This window comes from Myotis myotis, unplaced genomic scaffold (genome assembly GCF_014108235.1).
Source record: "Myotis myotis isolate mMyoMyo1 unplaced genomic scaffold, mMyoMyo1.p scaffold_m19_p_3, whole genome shotgun sequence".
In the NCBI taxonomy this organism is placed as follows: Eukaryota; Metazoa; Chordata; class Mammalia; order Chiroptera; family Vespertilionidae; genus Myotis; species Myotis myotis.
The window spans coordinates 209,975,262-209,987,518 of NW_023416335.1; the positions used below are offsets into that span (position 1 = coordinate 209,975,262).

At 44.8% G+C, this 12,257-nt stretch overlaps 1 protein-coding gene across 1 annotated transcript; it reads left to right on the plus strand.

Annotated features, from left to right (window-relative positions):
- The first annotated feature begins 816 nt into the window (after positions 1-816).
- Positions 817-12,031, plus strand: WBP2NL (WBP2 N-terminal like). The gene is made up of 6 exons (XM_036297593.1): positions 817-878; positions 3,617-3,725; positions 3,979-4,120; positions 4,326-4,418; positions 9,520-9,630; positions 11,685-12,031. Exons 1-6 carry the CDS (start codon positions 817-819, stop codon positions 12,029-12,031), a joined length of 864 nt encoding a protein of 287 aa, XP_036153486.1.
- The last annotated feature ends 226 nt before the right edge of the window (positions 12,032-12,257 follow it).

A 12,257-nucleotide genomic window follows, 5' to 3' on the forward strand; every position in this document is an offset into this window, starting at 1 on the left:
CAACTGATGACATGTCAGTTTACTTGGCAACTTTTTTTCTTAGTGGTACGTTTAAAAATGGTGCATCTTATAACTGACAGAATGTTAAGTTTGATGAACTGCAGTAATCCAGATGTTCACGTCCTTTCCCTTGGAAGTTCTGTGGTGCTATCTGTGATGTTGAAAGGAAATAAGAGTATGTACAGCATTTTCGTCTTCAAGGCAATTGTGTGTGATGTATTCCGCCGGCTCTCCACGATCGCCCTCGGGCCTGGCAGGGCAGGTGCGGTGGATGGCACAGGCTCTCTCCACCTCGGGGCAGGCACGGACCCCGCTTTGACTTCCGGTTCTGCAGGCCGCGTCATAAGAAACCGGCTCTGGTTCCAGGCTTTCTCTGGTGGGAAAAAGTTTCCACCTTAGAAGCGAGAGATCATTCTGGATCCTTTCTCCAAAGGGCAGAAGCTTCCTGACCCGGGCCTGGGAGGACTGAGGCAACGCCTGCTTTTTGATTTCCTGACAGGATCGGTTCAAGTTCATGCTGATGATGCAGCGGCAGGGCAGGCAGGTGAAGGTCACGAAGGCCACTCACCCCGCTGTGCCCTGAGGGCGGAGTCAACTCCCTGGACCCGCCTCCTTCCCGGTTAGGCGGGTGTCTCAACTCTGATTCCACCGGGGCGTCCATCACTGCGGCTCACTAGGCTGGCGGCCTAGCGGCCCGCTCACTCCTTGTCTTTGCGCCATAATCGCCACCCTCCGCTTTCCAGCCCGGCCCTCGGCTTGGTGCAGGCCCCGCCCCTTCCCATCTGTGGGGCGGCCGGAGGGCCCCCCCCCAGCAAGATGGCGGTGAACCAGAGCCACACGGAAAACCGCCGCAAGGCTTACATCCCTTACGGCGAAAGGTGCCTGCGGGGAAGCCGGGTGCTGTGTGGGGCGGGGGGGGGGGGGGGGGAAGGGGGGGGGGGGGCGGGGACAGCCTGGGTAGAGCCGGCGGCTTGCGAGCTCTCAGCGAATCAGGGGCTTTCGCGCCTTTTCCGACGCTTCACGCTTAGTGCCGCCTCCGACTCGTGCGCGTGCGCGTCCTCACGTCCTCGCGCCTGCTCCGCGAGGTGGCGGTGGCGCCAGCGGAAGCGTGTGGCCTCGCACGTGTGAAGGGCGGGAGCGCGCCGCCGGTGACTGAGGGCGGGGCGGGATCTCCTGGAGAGGGCGCGTCACCTCGGAAGAAAGGTGAGCCGCCCCTGCCGGTGGGTGCAGCTGCTGTTGGGCGCGAGGTAGCGACCTTTGTAGGGTGACGGCCGTAGCCGCGCTCCCTCCGCCCACTCTGGGGAACTAGGCCGTGGACTTCGGGAGGCGGAAGAGGCATTGTGTGGAAAATTCTAGAAAGACTCCAAACTGTCGGGCGCGGGGGGCTCTCCTTGTCTTCAGAACTTCCCAAAGCCCCCTTCCTTTTGGGCCCAGCCAGGGAGAAGCCTGCTGTTTATGGAAAAGGCTGGCACCAAAAGAAGACGCCTAGGAAGAATGGCGCTCGCTTCCTCCCTCGGCGGGCGGGCGGGCCGCGGGGGGCTCTTAGGGTTTGCACGGTCGTTTTGCTCGGTGCCTGCAGGGTTGCTGCTCCCCCGCCTTTGGCCGCGCTCAGGCTGTCTGTCTGGAGGGAGTCGGTTGTTGGCCTCTCCACCTCACGCGCAACTCCGCTCCCTGAATTCCCTGCCCCCAGTTTCTCAGAGTCCTGCTTGTCCGCCGCCTGACCCCTCTTAACCACACCCCTCTCCGCGGGGGTGGCCCTCGTGTGTCTTTTGGAGTCGCCTGGCAGTGCGGCCCTGACACCAGGTGCTGTGCTCAGGTGCACTGAGCCCCTTGAATGCCGGGTCGCTCAGCTGGTTGGAGCATCGCCCCCATACGCTGAGGTTGTGGGTGCGACCCCCGGTCAGGGCACATACAAGCATCAGCCAGTGCATACCTAACTGAGTGGGACAATAAGTCCATGTTTCTTTCCTTTCGCACGTGTGCCGGAAGCAACCAATCCGTGTTCCTCACAGCAATGTTTGTGTCACTCCCCCTCCCTTCCACTCTCTCTAAAAATCAATGGAAAAATATCCTCAGGTGAGAATTAACCAAAAAAAGATCTTGAAACACTATTCACCCCTTAAGAATCAGCTCATATTTCAGTCTTTCTATAAAGTCATTCCTAATTACTTCAACCAAAACTAACCTCCCCTTTCACTTAGTTGCCGTGACATTTTTGTGCCATTTATGTTGTCATATATTGCTCGTGTTAGTACCCGTATTCACGTATTCAGTTGTTCATTCTCTCAGTAAATATTTAGTAGCACCCACCACTTGCTAAGCCTGCAGTGGCAAAGAAGGCAGACATTGTCCTTGTGATCATTAGGAAAGACGTTGAACTAATCAACACATGTAATCTTTTTTTTTTTTTTTAATATATTTTATTGATTTTTTACAGAGAGGAAGGGAGAGAGATAGAGAGTTAGAAACAGCGATGAGAGAGAAACATCGATCAGCTGCCTCCTGCACACCCTCCACTGGGGATGTGCCCGCAACCTAGGTACATGCCCCTGACCGGAATCGAACCCGGGACCCCTCAGTCCGCAGGCCGACGCTCTATCCACTGAGCCAAACCGGTCTCGGCAACACATGTAATCTTTACTAAGAAAAAAACCAATAGGATTCTATGGATGAACCCAAGTTTTTCAGGTTAAGAGTGAGGGGAGAACGTGAATGGCAGCGGCAGCAGCATGTGAGAGGATTCTGGAGCATTCTGCATGCCTTACCTGCTTTAGCATTTCCTTTAGCACAGCGCTTGATAGTTCCTGCACAAGAAGTATAAGCATTTGTGAATAAACAGAGAGAATACAAGTAGTTTTATAAGAAAAATAATCCAGCCCTGGCTGGTGTGGCTCAGTTGGTTGTGCATTGTCCTAGGCACTAAAAAGTTGCTGGTTTGATTCCTGGTCAGGGCATATAACTAAGTTGCATGTTCGATCCTCGGTAGGGGGCATGCAGGAGGCAGCCCATGGAGGTTTCGCTCTTACATCGATGTTTCTCTCTCTCTCTCTCAGAATCAATTAAAAAAAAATCTTTATAAAAAGATACAAGCCCTAGCCTGTTTGGCTTAGTGGATAGAGCATCGACCTGTGACCTGAAAGGTCCCAGGTTCGATTCCGGTCAAGGGCTTGTGGACTCGATTAGGGTTGTGGGCTTGATCCCCAGTGGGGGACTTGCAGGAGGCAGCCGATCCATGATTCTCTCTCATCATGGATGTTTCTGTCTCTCTCTCTCCACCTCTTCCTTCCTCTCTGAAATCAATAAAAATATATTTTTAAAAAATACTTATAAAAATATTAAAAAAATAAAAAAGATACAAGATTTCTGACTGATTTTCAATAAATACAATCGAAAAATTTAAAGAATGTTGTAATCAAGAGATAAAAATGGAGAAGAATAAATGTGAATTGTTAGGGAATAAAATAATTTAAATTCTTTTTATGTCAATAAAGATAGTAGTAGCAGCAACTAACATTTATTGAGTATTTGTCCAGGCTAGAAACTGTGCCAGGAGTTCTATGTTTGTCACCTGATGTAACTTCTAAGTTGTGTGCTGTCTGCCCTTGCTTTTCTGCAGTGTCTTGGATCAGTGTAGTGATGTGGAGCTCTCCTTCCCAGAGCAACCACCAGGATCCAATTTCTTTCATGGTACAAAGAGGGGAACGGTGCTTCTCACTTCATACCGGGTAATTTCCCTTTATACTTCAATTTTCATTAACTCTACATTGTTTTCCTTAAAATGGAAAGAGGGTAACCATTGAGTTTCAAAGTGTTTTCAAACATTTGCACTTTGAGATTTTCCATGTTGAAGAATGATAGAAGAAAATGGGTGATGCTTTTCATCAGGCCAGGATGCCAAAGCAAACAACCTTAGACATTTTTATGTCTCAAACTATGGACAAATTGCATTCCTTTTTCAAAGTTACTTTCCTTTCTTAGGTGATCTTCGTGACGTTACACTCAGTCAGTGATCCCATGCTTTCTTTTATGATGCCATTTGATCTGATGAGCAACTGCACCCTCGAACAGCCAGTCTTTGCCCCCATCTACATTCAAGGAACCATTCAGGCAGCTCCAGATGGTACGTGTTTACAGTCAGAAGTGTATTTTTTTTTTTTCTTAAAAGCTTCCAGAAGGTTTAAGATTCAGACTTGGCTCATGTTGGAATTCAAGCGAAAGACAGCCACCCTGCTTCTTGGGTAATGTTTCTGTCAGTGTTTGCGTTAGTCCAGTTACCAGCTGTGCCAGCCTGCCTCTTAGTGAGTGTGTGCCGTTTCTTCCCCCAGGTGGCTGGGAAGGACAGGCTACTTTTAAATTATCCTTCAGAAAAGGAGGTGCCATCAGATTTGCCCAGTTGATGATGAAAGCTGCCTCTGCTGGTGAGCGATAATGATAAGACTGTTAAGCACTCTGGGTTTTTGAGGCTGTGGAATTGAAGCAAGACTGTTACCCAGTTAAGATTTTCTGGTCTCTATGAGTAGGCACTTTGTAGTTGCACATGCACTAATGTCTATGCAGCAAGCATTTCCTGAGCCTACATAGTATGTGCTGAGTACAATACAATCTGCTGGGAAAACCGATTATTCAGTCCCTCCCCGTTCGGAAGGAGTTTGCAATCTAGTGGGAGCTTACCAACCAGACACCTGAATGACTAATTGCACCTCATAATCTTTTATCCATCCAAATGCTGGTCTCATAGCACTGACTAGTCTCTTCACATCAGGGAGCCCTGGTTGCCTTAGCTCTTCTTCCCCTCACATGCCTTTTTGTCATCTCTTTTCTCTGGCTTTGCCTTTGTTTCTCTTGGGCTTAGTCCCCATCTTTGATGAGAGGAGGGAAGGGGTAGCACTGCTCTAATGGATGGTACCAGAGAACTCTTTCAAATTTTGAATACAAATAATTTGTATGATATAAATTTATTCAGTCTAACCTCACTCCATGCTCTTCACTCTCTCACCTTTTGTACTCCAATCCATCTGGACTTCTTTGTACCTTGTTCTCTCATCGCTGAGCCTTCATGATATTTCCTCTCTCTGGAGTGCTCTTTCCCTTTCTCCCTTGCCTTCCATTCCCAACTTCAATCTAGTTGAGACTAACATAAACTAGTAGAGACAGACATGCAAGTATGTTATCTCATAACATATGCTGTAATAGAGACATGGGCAAAGTGCTAGGACACAAAGAAGGATGGAGTGAAGTTTCTAGCTTAGAAGACTGACTGGATCATGATTCTATAAACCATGGTCAGGAATATAAGAACTCTGGCTGATGTTTCTCAGTGGTTAGAGTGTCAGCTCATGCACCATAGGGTTGTAGGTTCGATTCAAGGGCACATACCTGGGTTGCAGGTTCACTCTTGGACCCAACCAGGGCATGTGCAGCGGGCAAATGGTTGGTGTGTCTCTCATATCGATGTGTTTCTCTCTCCCCCTCCCCCTCTCTCCCTCCATCCCTCTCTTCCTCTCTCTCTATCCCTCTCCCTCCCTTCCACTCTCTGAAAAGCAAAGGAAAAAATATCCTTTGGTGAGGATTAATGAAACAAAACAAAAAGGATATAAGAGACAGTCTAAGTTGGAGAGGAAATGAGGTTTTTTAAAAATTATTTTTACTGATTTTTAGAGAGAGGGGGAGAGGAGAGAGAAAGTGAAACATCTAGAGGGGAACATCCTTTGGCTGCCCCCCTGCATGTCTCCCCCTGGGGATCCAGCCAACAACCTGGGCATGTGCCCTGACTGGGAATCAAACCAGCAGCCTTCTTGTGCAGGGGATGACGCCCAATCAACTGAGCCACACTGGCCAGGGTGAGAGGAAATGAGTTTAATTTTAGAACTAGTACTAGCTAGCATTTATTCAATGCTCAGCATATACTGGAGTGTTCCAAGCCCTTTACATGTATCAATTAATCCTCACAAAAACCTTATAATGTAGGCGCTAATAATTATCCCTGACTTATATGGGGAAACTGAGTCACTGATGGTTACATAATTTCCCAAGGCTATACAATTAGTAAGTGATGGAGCTGGACTTTAAACCCTAAACCTCCTCATTCTCTCTTATTAAACATTTTATTTTTGGGGACAATTAAATTGATTGAAAAGTTACACACATATTACAGTGAACTGCTACGGACCCTTCGTTTAGATTTACCCTATTAACATTTCCCACATTTGCGTTATCTTTTTCCCTCTTGTTTTCCCCCTTTTGTTTTTATTGAAATACTTGGAAGTCACAAAGATCATTCCCTCCATGCCTAAATGTTCTAATGTGTATCTCAAGGCCCTTCTCGCATCTAGTCATTGTACTTATTAAATTCAGAAAATTTAACATTGAAGCAGTATTGTTAATATAGTTTATATTCAAATCCAAATGATTGTTCCATTACTATTCCTAATTCTAATAGCACTTTTTTTCTGCAATGCAGGATCTAATCCTGAATCACACATTGAATTTAGTTGTCTTACTTCTTTGTTTTCCTTTAATTTGGACTCAGCCTTTTTTATCTTTCATCACATTGAAATTATAAAATAAATACAGGCTTATTGTTTTGTAGAATGTCTCTTAATTTGGGTTTGTCTCTTCATTATTATATTCAGATTATGTATTTTGGCAAGAATACTATATAAGGGACTTTGTGTCCTTTTGAGCCTACACTCCTAATCCCTTAATACAGGTGTGAGGTACATGGGAGTGCAAGGGGCCAGTGGATGTGCAGCTCAGAGCTCCAGAGATGAACTGTATCTAGAGACTGATTTGGAAATCTTTAGCACACTGGTCATCTTGGGAGCCATCTGATTGATGAGCTCATTCAATGAATTAAGGATGGTATTCCAAGGGTCCTCAACATTTAAGGAGTGGGCAAGGAGGAGTGAGTGACCTATAATGAAGATTGAGAAGGGGCTGACTGGGAGGTAGGAGGAGAATCAAGTGAGTTCATTATCCTGGAAGTCAAGAGAGGAGAAAGTCTCAAGCAACACAGAGTGGTCATCTGTGGCAGCTCCTGTAGAAATGTTTGGTAAAATGAAGACTGAGAAGTGTGCATAGCGTGTGGAAATTTGAGTTTGCTGGTCTTAGCAAGGGAGATTTTAGTAAAGAGAGATCCAGAAGCCTGACAATGGATAACAGGGTGTCCTGGCAGATAAAGGGAGTACAACTATGGGGAACCCAAGGTCAGGGGACCCTTTGAAGTCCAATTTCTCTTTGCTTCAGATGTCTGGGGAACTCAGGGCAATTGCATACTGGGTCTTGAGTTCCTTCTTAGTTTTGGCCTCGTAGTACTAAGGAGGACATATATTTCGGATTATGGGCTAAGGGCGAGGCAATTTTGGGGGATCCTCTTTGTGCTCACATTAAGATCTACTCCTTGCCCAGCTGGTGTAGCTCAGTGGTTGAGCATTGACCCATGAACCAGAAGGTCACAGTTTGTTCCCGGTCAGGACACATGCCTTGGTTTTGGCCTTGATCCCCAGTAAGGGGCGAGCAGGAGGCAGCCAATCAATGATTCTCTCTCATCATTGATGTTTCTCTCTCCTTCCCCCTTCTCCCTTCCTCTCTCTGAAATCAATAAAAACATTTTTTTTAAGAGATCTGCTCCTTGGCCTGCAAAGGTAGGCAGTTGCACAGCCACTTGGAAGGATTTAGTCAACTTATATAAACTTGACCCAGTGTCTGGAACTGCTCTGGGTCTCATGGTATTATGGCTTAGGTGTGGGAACCTACCTCTGCTCCCCTGGCAAGACTCAGGGCTTGTGAGATGGGCTTCCTTGAGGCCTTTGGAATTAACTATCCACTGTGCTTCATGATCTGATTTATTGACCAGGAAAGATTGCCTTCCCCTCTGCAGAGTGGATTTTTCAGGGGCCTTTGAGTTATATTTTTAACAAATGCATATTGAATACTTACTGTGTGTCAAACACTAGGTGAGATGATTGGGAACACAACGGTGAATAAGGTAGACATGGTCCCTGCCTTTGTAAACTTAGTCTAGTGAGAATCATATAAAAAATAAGCAAATAGCCCTGACTGGTTTGGCTCAGTGGATGGAGTGTCGGCCTGCGGACTGAAGGGTCCCGGGTTCCGTTGCAGTCAGGGGCATGTACCTTGTTGAGGGCACATCCCCAGTGGGGGGTGTGCAGGAGGCGGCTGGTTGATGTTTCTCTCTCATTGATGTTTCTAGCTCTCTATCCCTCTCCCTTCCTCTCTGTAAAAAATCAATAAAATATATAAAAAAAAGCAAATATATAAGTGAATAAAATAATTACTTCTTCCAGAAAGGGCTACTAATAGGATATTGAAAAGGAGAATATCAGGGGTAAGGAGGACAACTTTAGATTTATAGTGAATTACTTAAAATAATGCCAGCTATTTAATCAGGTAAACCCCAGATTATCAATGGTTTAAGACAATAGTAGATATTAATGCTTATATAAAGGCCAATCAGCAGGGCTAAAAGAGTAATCTGTTTCACATAGCCCTTCAGGGACCCAGGGTAATAGAGTATCTGCCATCTTTAACACATAACACATGGCCTGTTGGATAAGCTGGCAGAGAGTGGAAGAGAGGAGATCTTACCTGGGAAGTTTTCACGGTCTAGGCCTGGAACTGGTGTACATTACTTCTGGTCATATGTGATATGACCAGAAATCAGTGTGGTAGGCTGATAATGACTCCCAAAGATATATCCTTACCCTAATCCTCAGAACCTGTGAATGTCACCTTATTTGTAAAAAGAAGTCTTTTTGGATATTATTAATTTAAGGATCTTGAGATGAAGAGATTATCCTCAATTATCTAGTGCAAGCATGTCAAACTCGTGGCCGCATGCCTCATTTATTTGGCCCATGTTAGCCTTTGAGTTTGACATACTTGATCTAGTGGGCCTCAGATGCCATCACAAGTGCCCTCAAAAGAGAAGGAGAAAAGCAGAAGTGTTTTCCTCTGTACCACACAGCTATTAAATTGGCCTTTAATAGATATATCTTACCAACTTGATAGAATTTCTCACTTGGAAATTTTTTCTGAATACCTATTACGGTGGGTGCCATTATGTTAGACCAGCCGTGGGCAAACTACGGCCCGCGGGCCGGATCCGGCCCGTTTGAAATGAATAAAACTAAAAAAAAAAAAAGACCGTACCCTTTTATGTAATGATGTTTACTTTGAATTTATATTAGTTCACACAAACACTCCATCCATGCTTTTGTTCCGGCCCTCCGGTCCAGTTTAAGAACCCATTTTGGCCCTCGAGTCAAAAAGTTTGCCCACCCCTGTGCTAGACCCTAAATAAACAGGCAAATAAGCCACAACCTCTGCCCTCAAGAAGCATAGAGTTCAGGACAAGGGCGAGGTATATTCTTTATCTTGTATCCTGGAAACATTGTTGAACACTCAAGTAAGGTGATAGTTAATACTTAGTTAATTATCTGGTTGATAGCTACTATACATTTGACTTAAAAAAGAATGTTGCCAAATTTGTTTTTTCAGCTGCCCAAGGAACTCCGCTTCAAAGAATAACTTACTGGTTTGGTGCTCCAGGACAGTTTATCATTAGTGGGCAGGGGAACATGATGTGCAACCAACAGACGTCTTGTCCAGGTAAGTTTTGGCATAAGGTTCTTCCTGGGAGGTGGAAAAGTATGCCAGGGGTTCAAAGATCTATTCACTGCTAGCTTGCCTCCAACCTTACTGGCAGGAGAAGCATCAGAGGTTTGGAGGTTGGAAAATGGTTGAGTACGTGACTTCATTTCCAGACTGAAACCCAGTGGCAAGTCGGTAAGTTTCAGGCTTACTTTTAATTAATAATATACAGATATGGAACATACTTAGGCAACTCCCATTATTGGGAACAGTTACTTCCTGTTTGCAGCCTGAGCAGAAAACATATGCTGCTGTTCACTTCCCCCTTCCCATTTCACACAAGCATCGCCATCTTGTTTGCACTATGCCCTTCAGCCTCACTAAGGATTCCAGTCCTGGGCTTTATGCCCTGTGCCCTTTAACAGTTGTGCCTGTCCACAGCTGCTGTCATGTTACTGGGAAGTGATCATTGATTCTCAAATGTCCACCACCTACTGGTAGACCACAAAGGGTCTCCTAATGGGCTGCCAACAGACCCCAAAATGTGGGCCCTTTCTTGGGTTCTTCTTGGAGCATGACGTGCATGTCATTGGCACTTAGCTTTGTATACAACTGAAGGATACTTATTTGTAACCTTAATAGTTACCTAGTTTTAAAAGGTTATTAAACTGTAATACTGTGCTCAAAATCTAAAATGTTGCTAAGGTGTTATAAATTTTTTTATTGAGTTGAAATTCATAGAACATAACATACAACAATTTAAAAATGTACAATTGGTATTTAGTATAATCACAATGTGGTGCAACCATCAGCTTTCTAGTTTCAAAATTTTTTATCACTTCATAAAATACTCCATAATTCCCCACTAAGTAATAATTCCCCATTGTCTCCTCTCAACACCTCTTAATATACTCTAATCTGCTATTTGTCTCTGGATTTGGTTATTCTGAATATATCACATAAAAGGAATCATACAGTATATCACCTTTTGTGTTTGGCTTATCACACCTAGCATAATGTTTTCTAGGTTAATCCCAGTTATAGCATGCACTTTATTTATTTATTTTTTTTGTGGCTGAATACTGTTTCACTGTACATATGCATCATAATCTATTTCCTCATTCTTTCACTTTCAATCTATTTGTGTCTTTGTATCTAAAGTAAGTCTCTGAGTAAGCCCTGGCCAATGTGGCTCACTTGGTTGAGTGTCATCCCTTGCACTGAAAGGTCACTGGTTCGATGTACAGCCAGGGCACATGCCTGGGTTGCGAGCTCGATTCCCAGTGTGGGGAGGTGTAGGAGGCAGCCAATAGATGATTCTCTCTCATCATTGATGTTTCTCTCTCTCTCTCCCTCTCTATGAAATAAATAAAAACATTTAAAATAAATAAAAATTAGACAGTTATAATCATGATTGCATAAACATATTAACAGATGTTCTACAAAGAAATACATGAAAATACTAAGTTTTTGTATGTTATGATTACATTATAGATGACTTTTAAAAATTCATCTTTTTCCCATTTTCCAAATACATATTCCTCATTAAGCATGTATTACTTTTTTATAATCAAAACAAACTATTAAGTAAAACATGTATCTCTCTATACACAGCTATAATTAATGCAGAGATTAACTGTAAGGTTATTTTCATGTTTATTTTAATCCCTCCACAACAGGAAATGATAAAGTTTCAACTAGTGGTAGCTGAAGTATCTGGTTTTACCATTATTCTGCCTGATTCTCTTCCTGTGTTAGTTTGCTTCAGCATAATTTTTTTTCTTCTTCCTCCTTCTCACTTATTCCTTATTCACTCTAAGAAATAAGTAGCCCTGACCGGTTTGTCTCGGTGGATAGAGCGTTGGCCTGTGGACTGAAGGGTCCCGGGTTCGATTCTGGGCAAAGGCATGTGCCTTGGTTTCGGGCACATCCCCGGTGGGGGGTGTGTAGGAGGCGGCTGATCGATGTTTCTAACTCTCTGTCCCTCTCCCTTCCTCTCTGTAAAAAATCAATAAAATACATTAAAAAAGAAAAAAGTAACTAATTTTTTCTTTTCTTCTCAATTTACCCAGTTGTTGTCCATGGGCCCCAACCTGTGAGATATGGAGCCCCACCAGCGGGATACGGCCCCCCACCTCCGGGATACGGACCCCCACCTCCAGGATATGAAGCCCCACCAGCGGGATACGGACCCCCACCTCCTGGATACGGACCCCCACCTCCTGGATACGGACCCCCACCTCCGGGATACGAAGCCCCACCTCCAGGATATGAAGCCCCACCTCACGGATATGAAGCTCCACCTGCTGGAAATAGAGCTGACTCTCACAATCCTGAGGCAGCCCAGCCTGATGGATATGATGCTTCTCTTCTTTCCACCTCATCTCCTCAGCACCATTCACCACCTTCTAAGAACTAAACCCTGAAGATTCACCAACCAAAGTAGAACCCTAAAACTGAAGTCAGGATAAGGAGGAGGACTCAGGTATGTGTTTAAAGACCTTTCTCAAGTAGTTGTCCCACCCTCTGGAAGGGCAGTCTTAGGGGGAAAGTGAAGCTTTACTTCCATGCCTAGATTTTAGAAGCAAAGTCAACTCTTGATTAGATGGGCTAAAGGAAAAGTAGACTGATAAGGCTAATTCCCC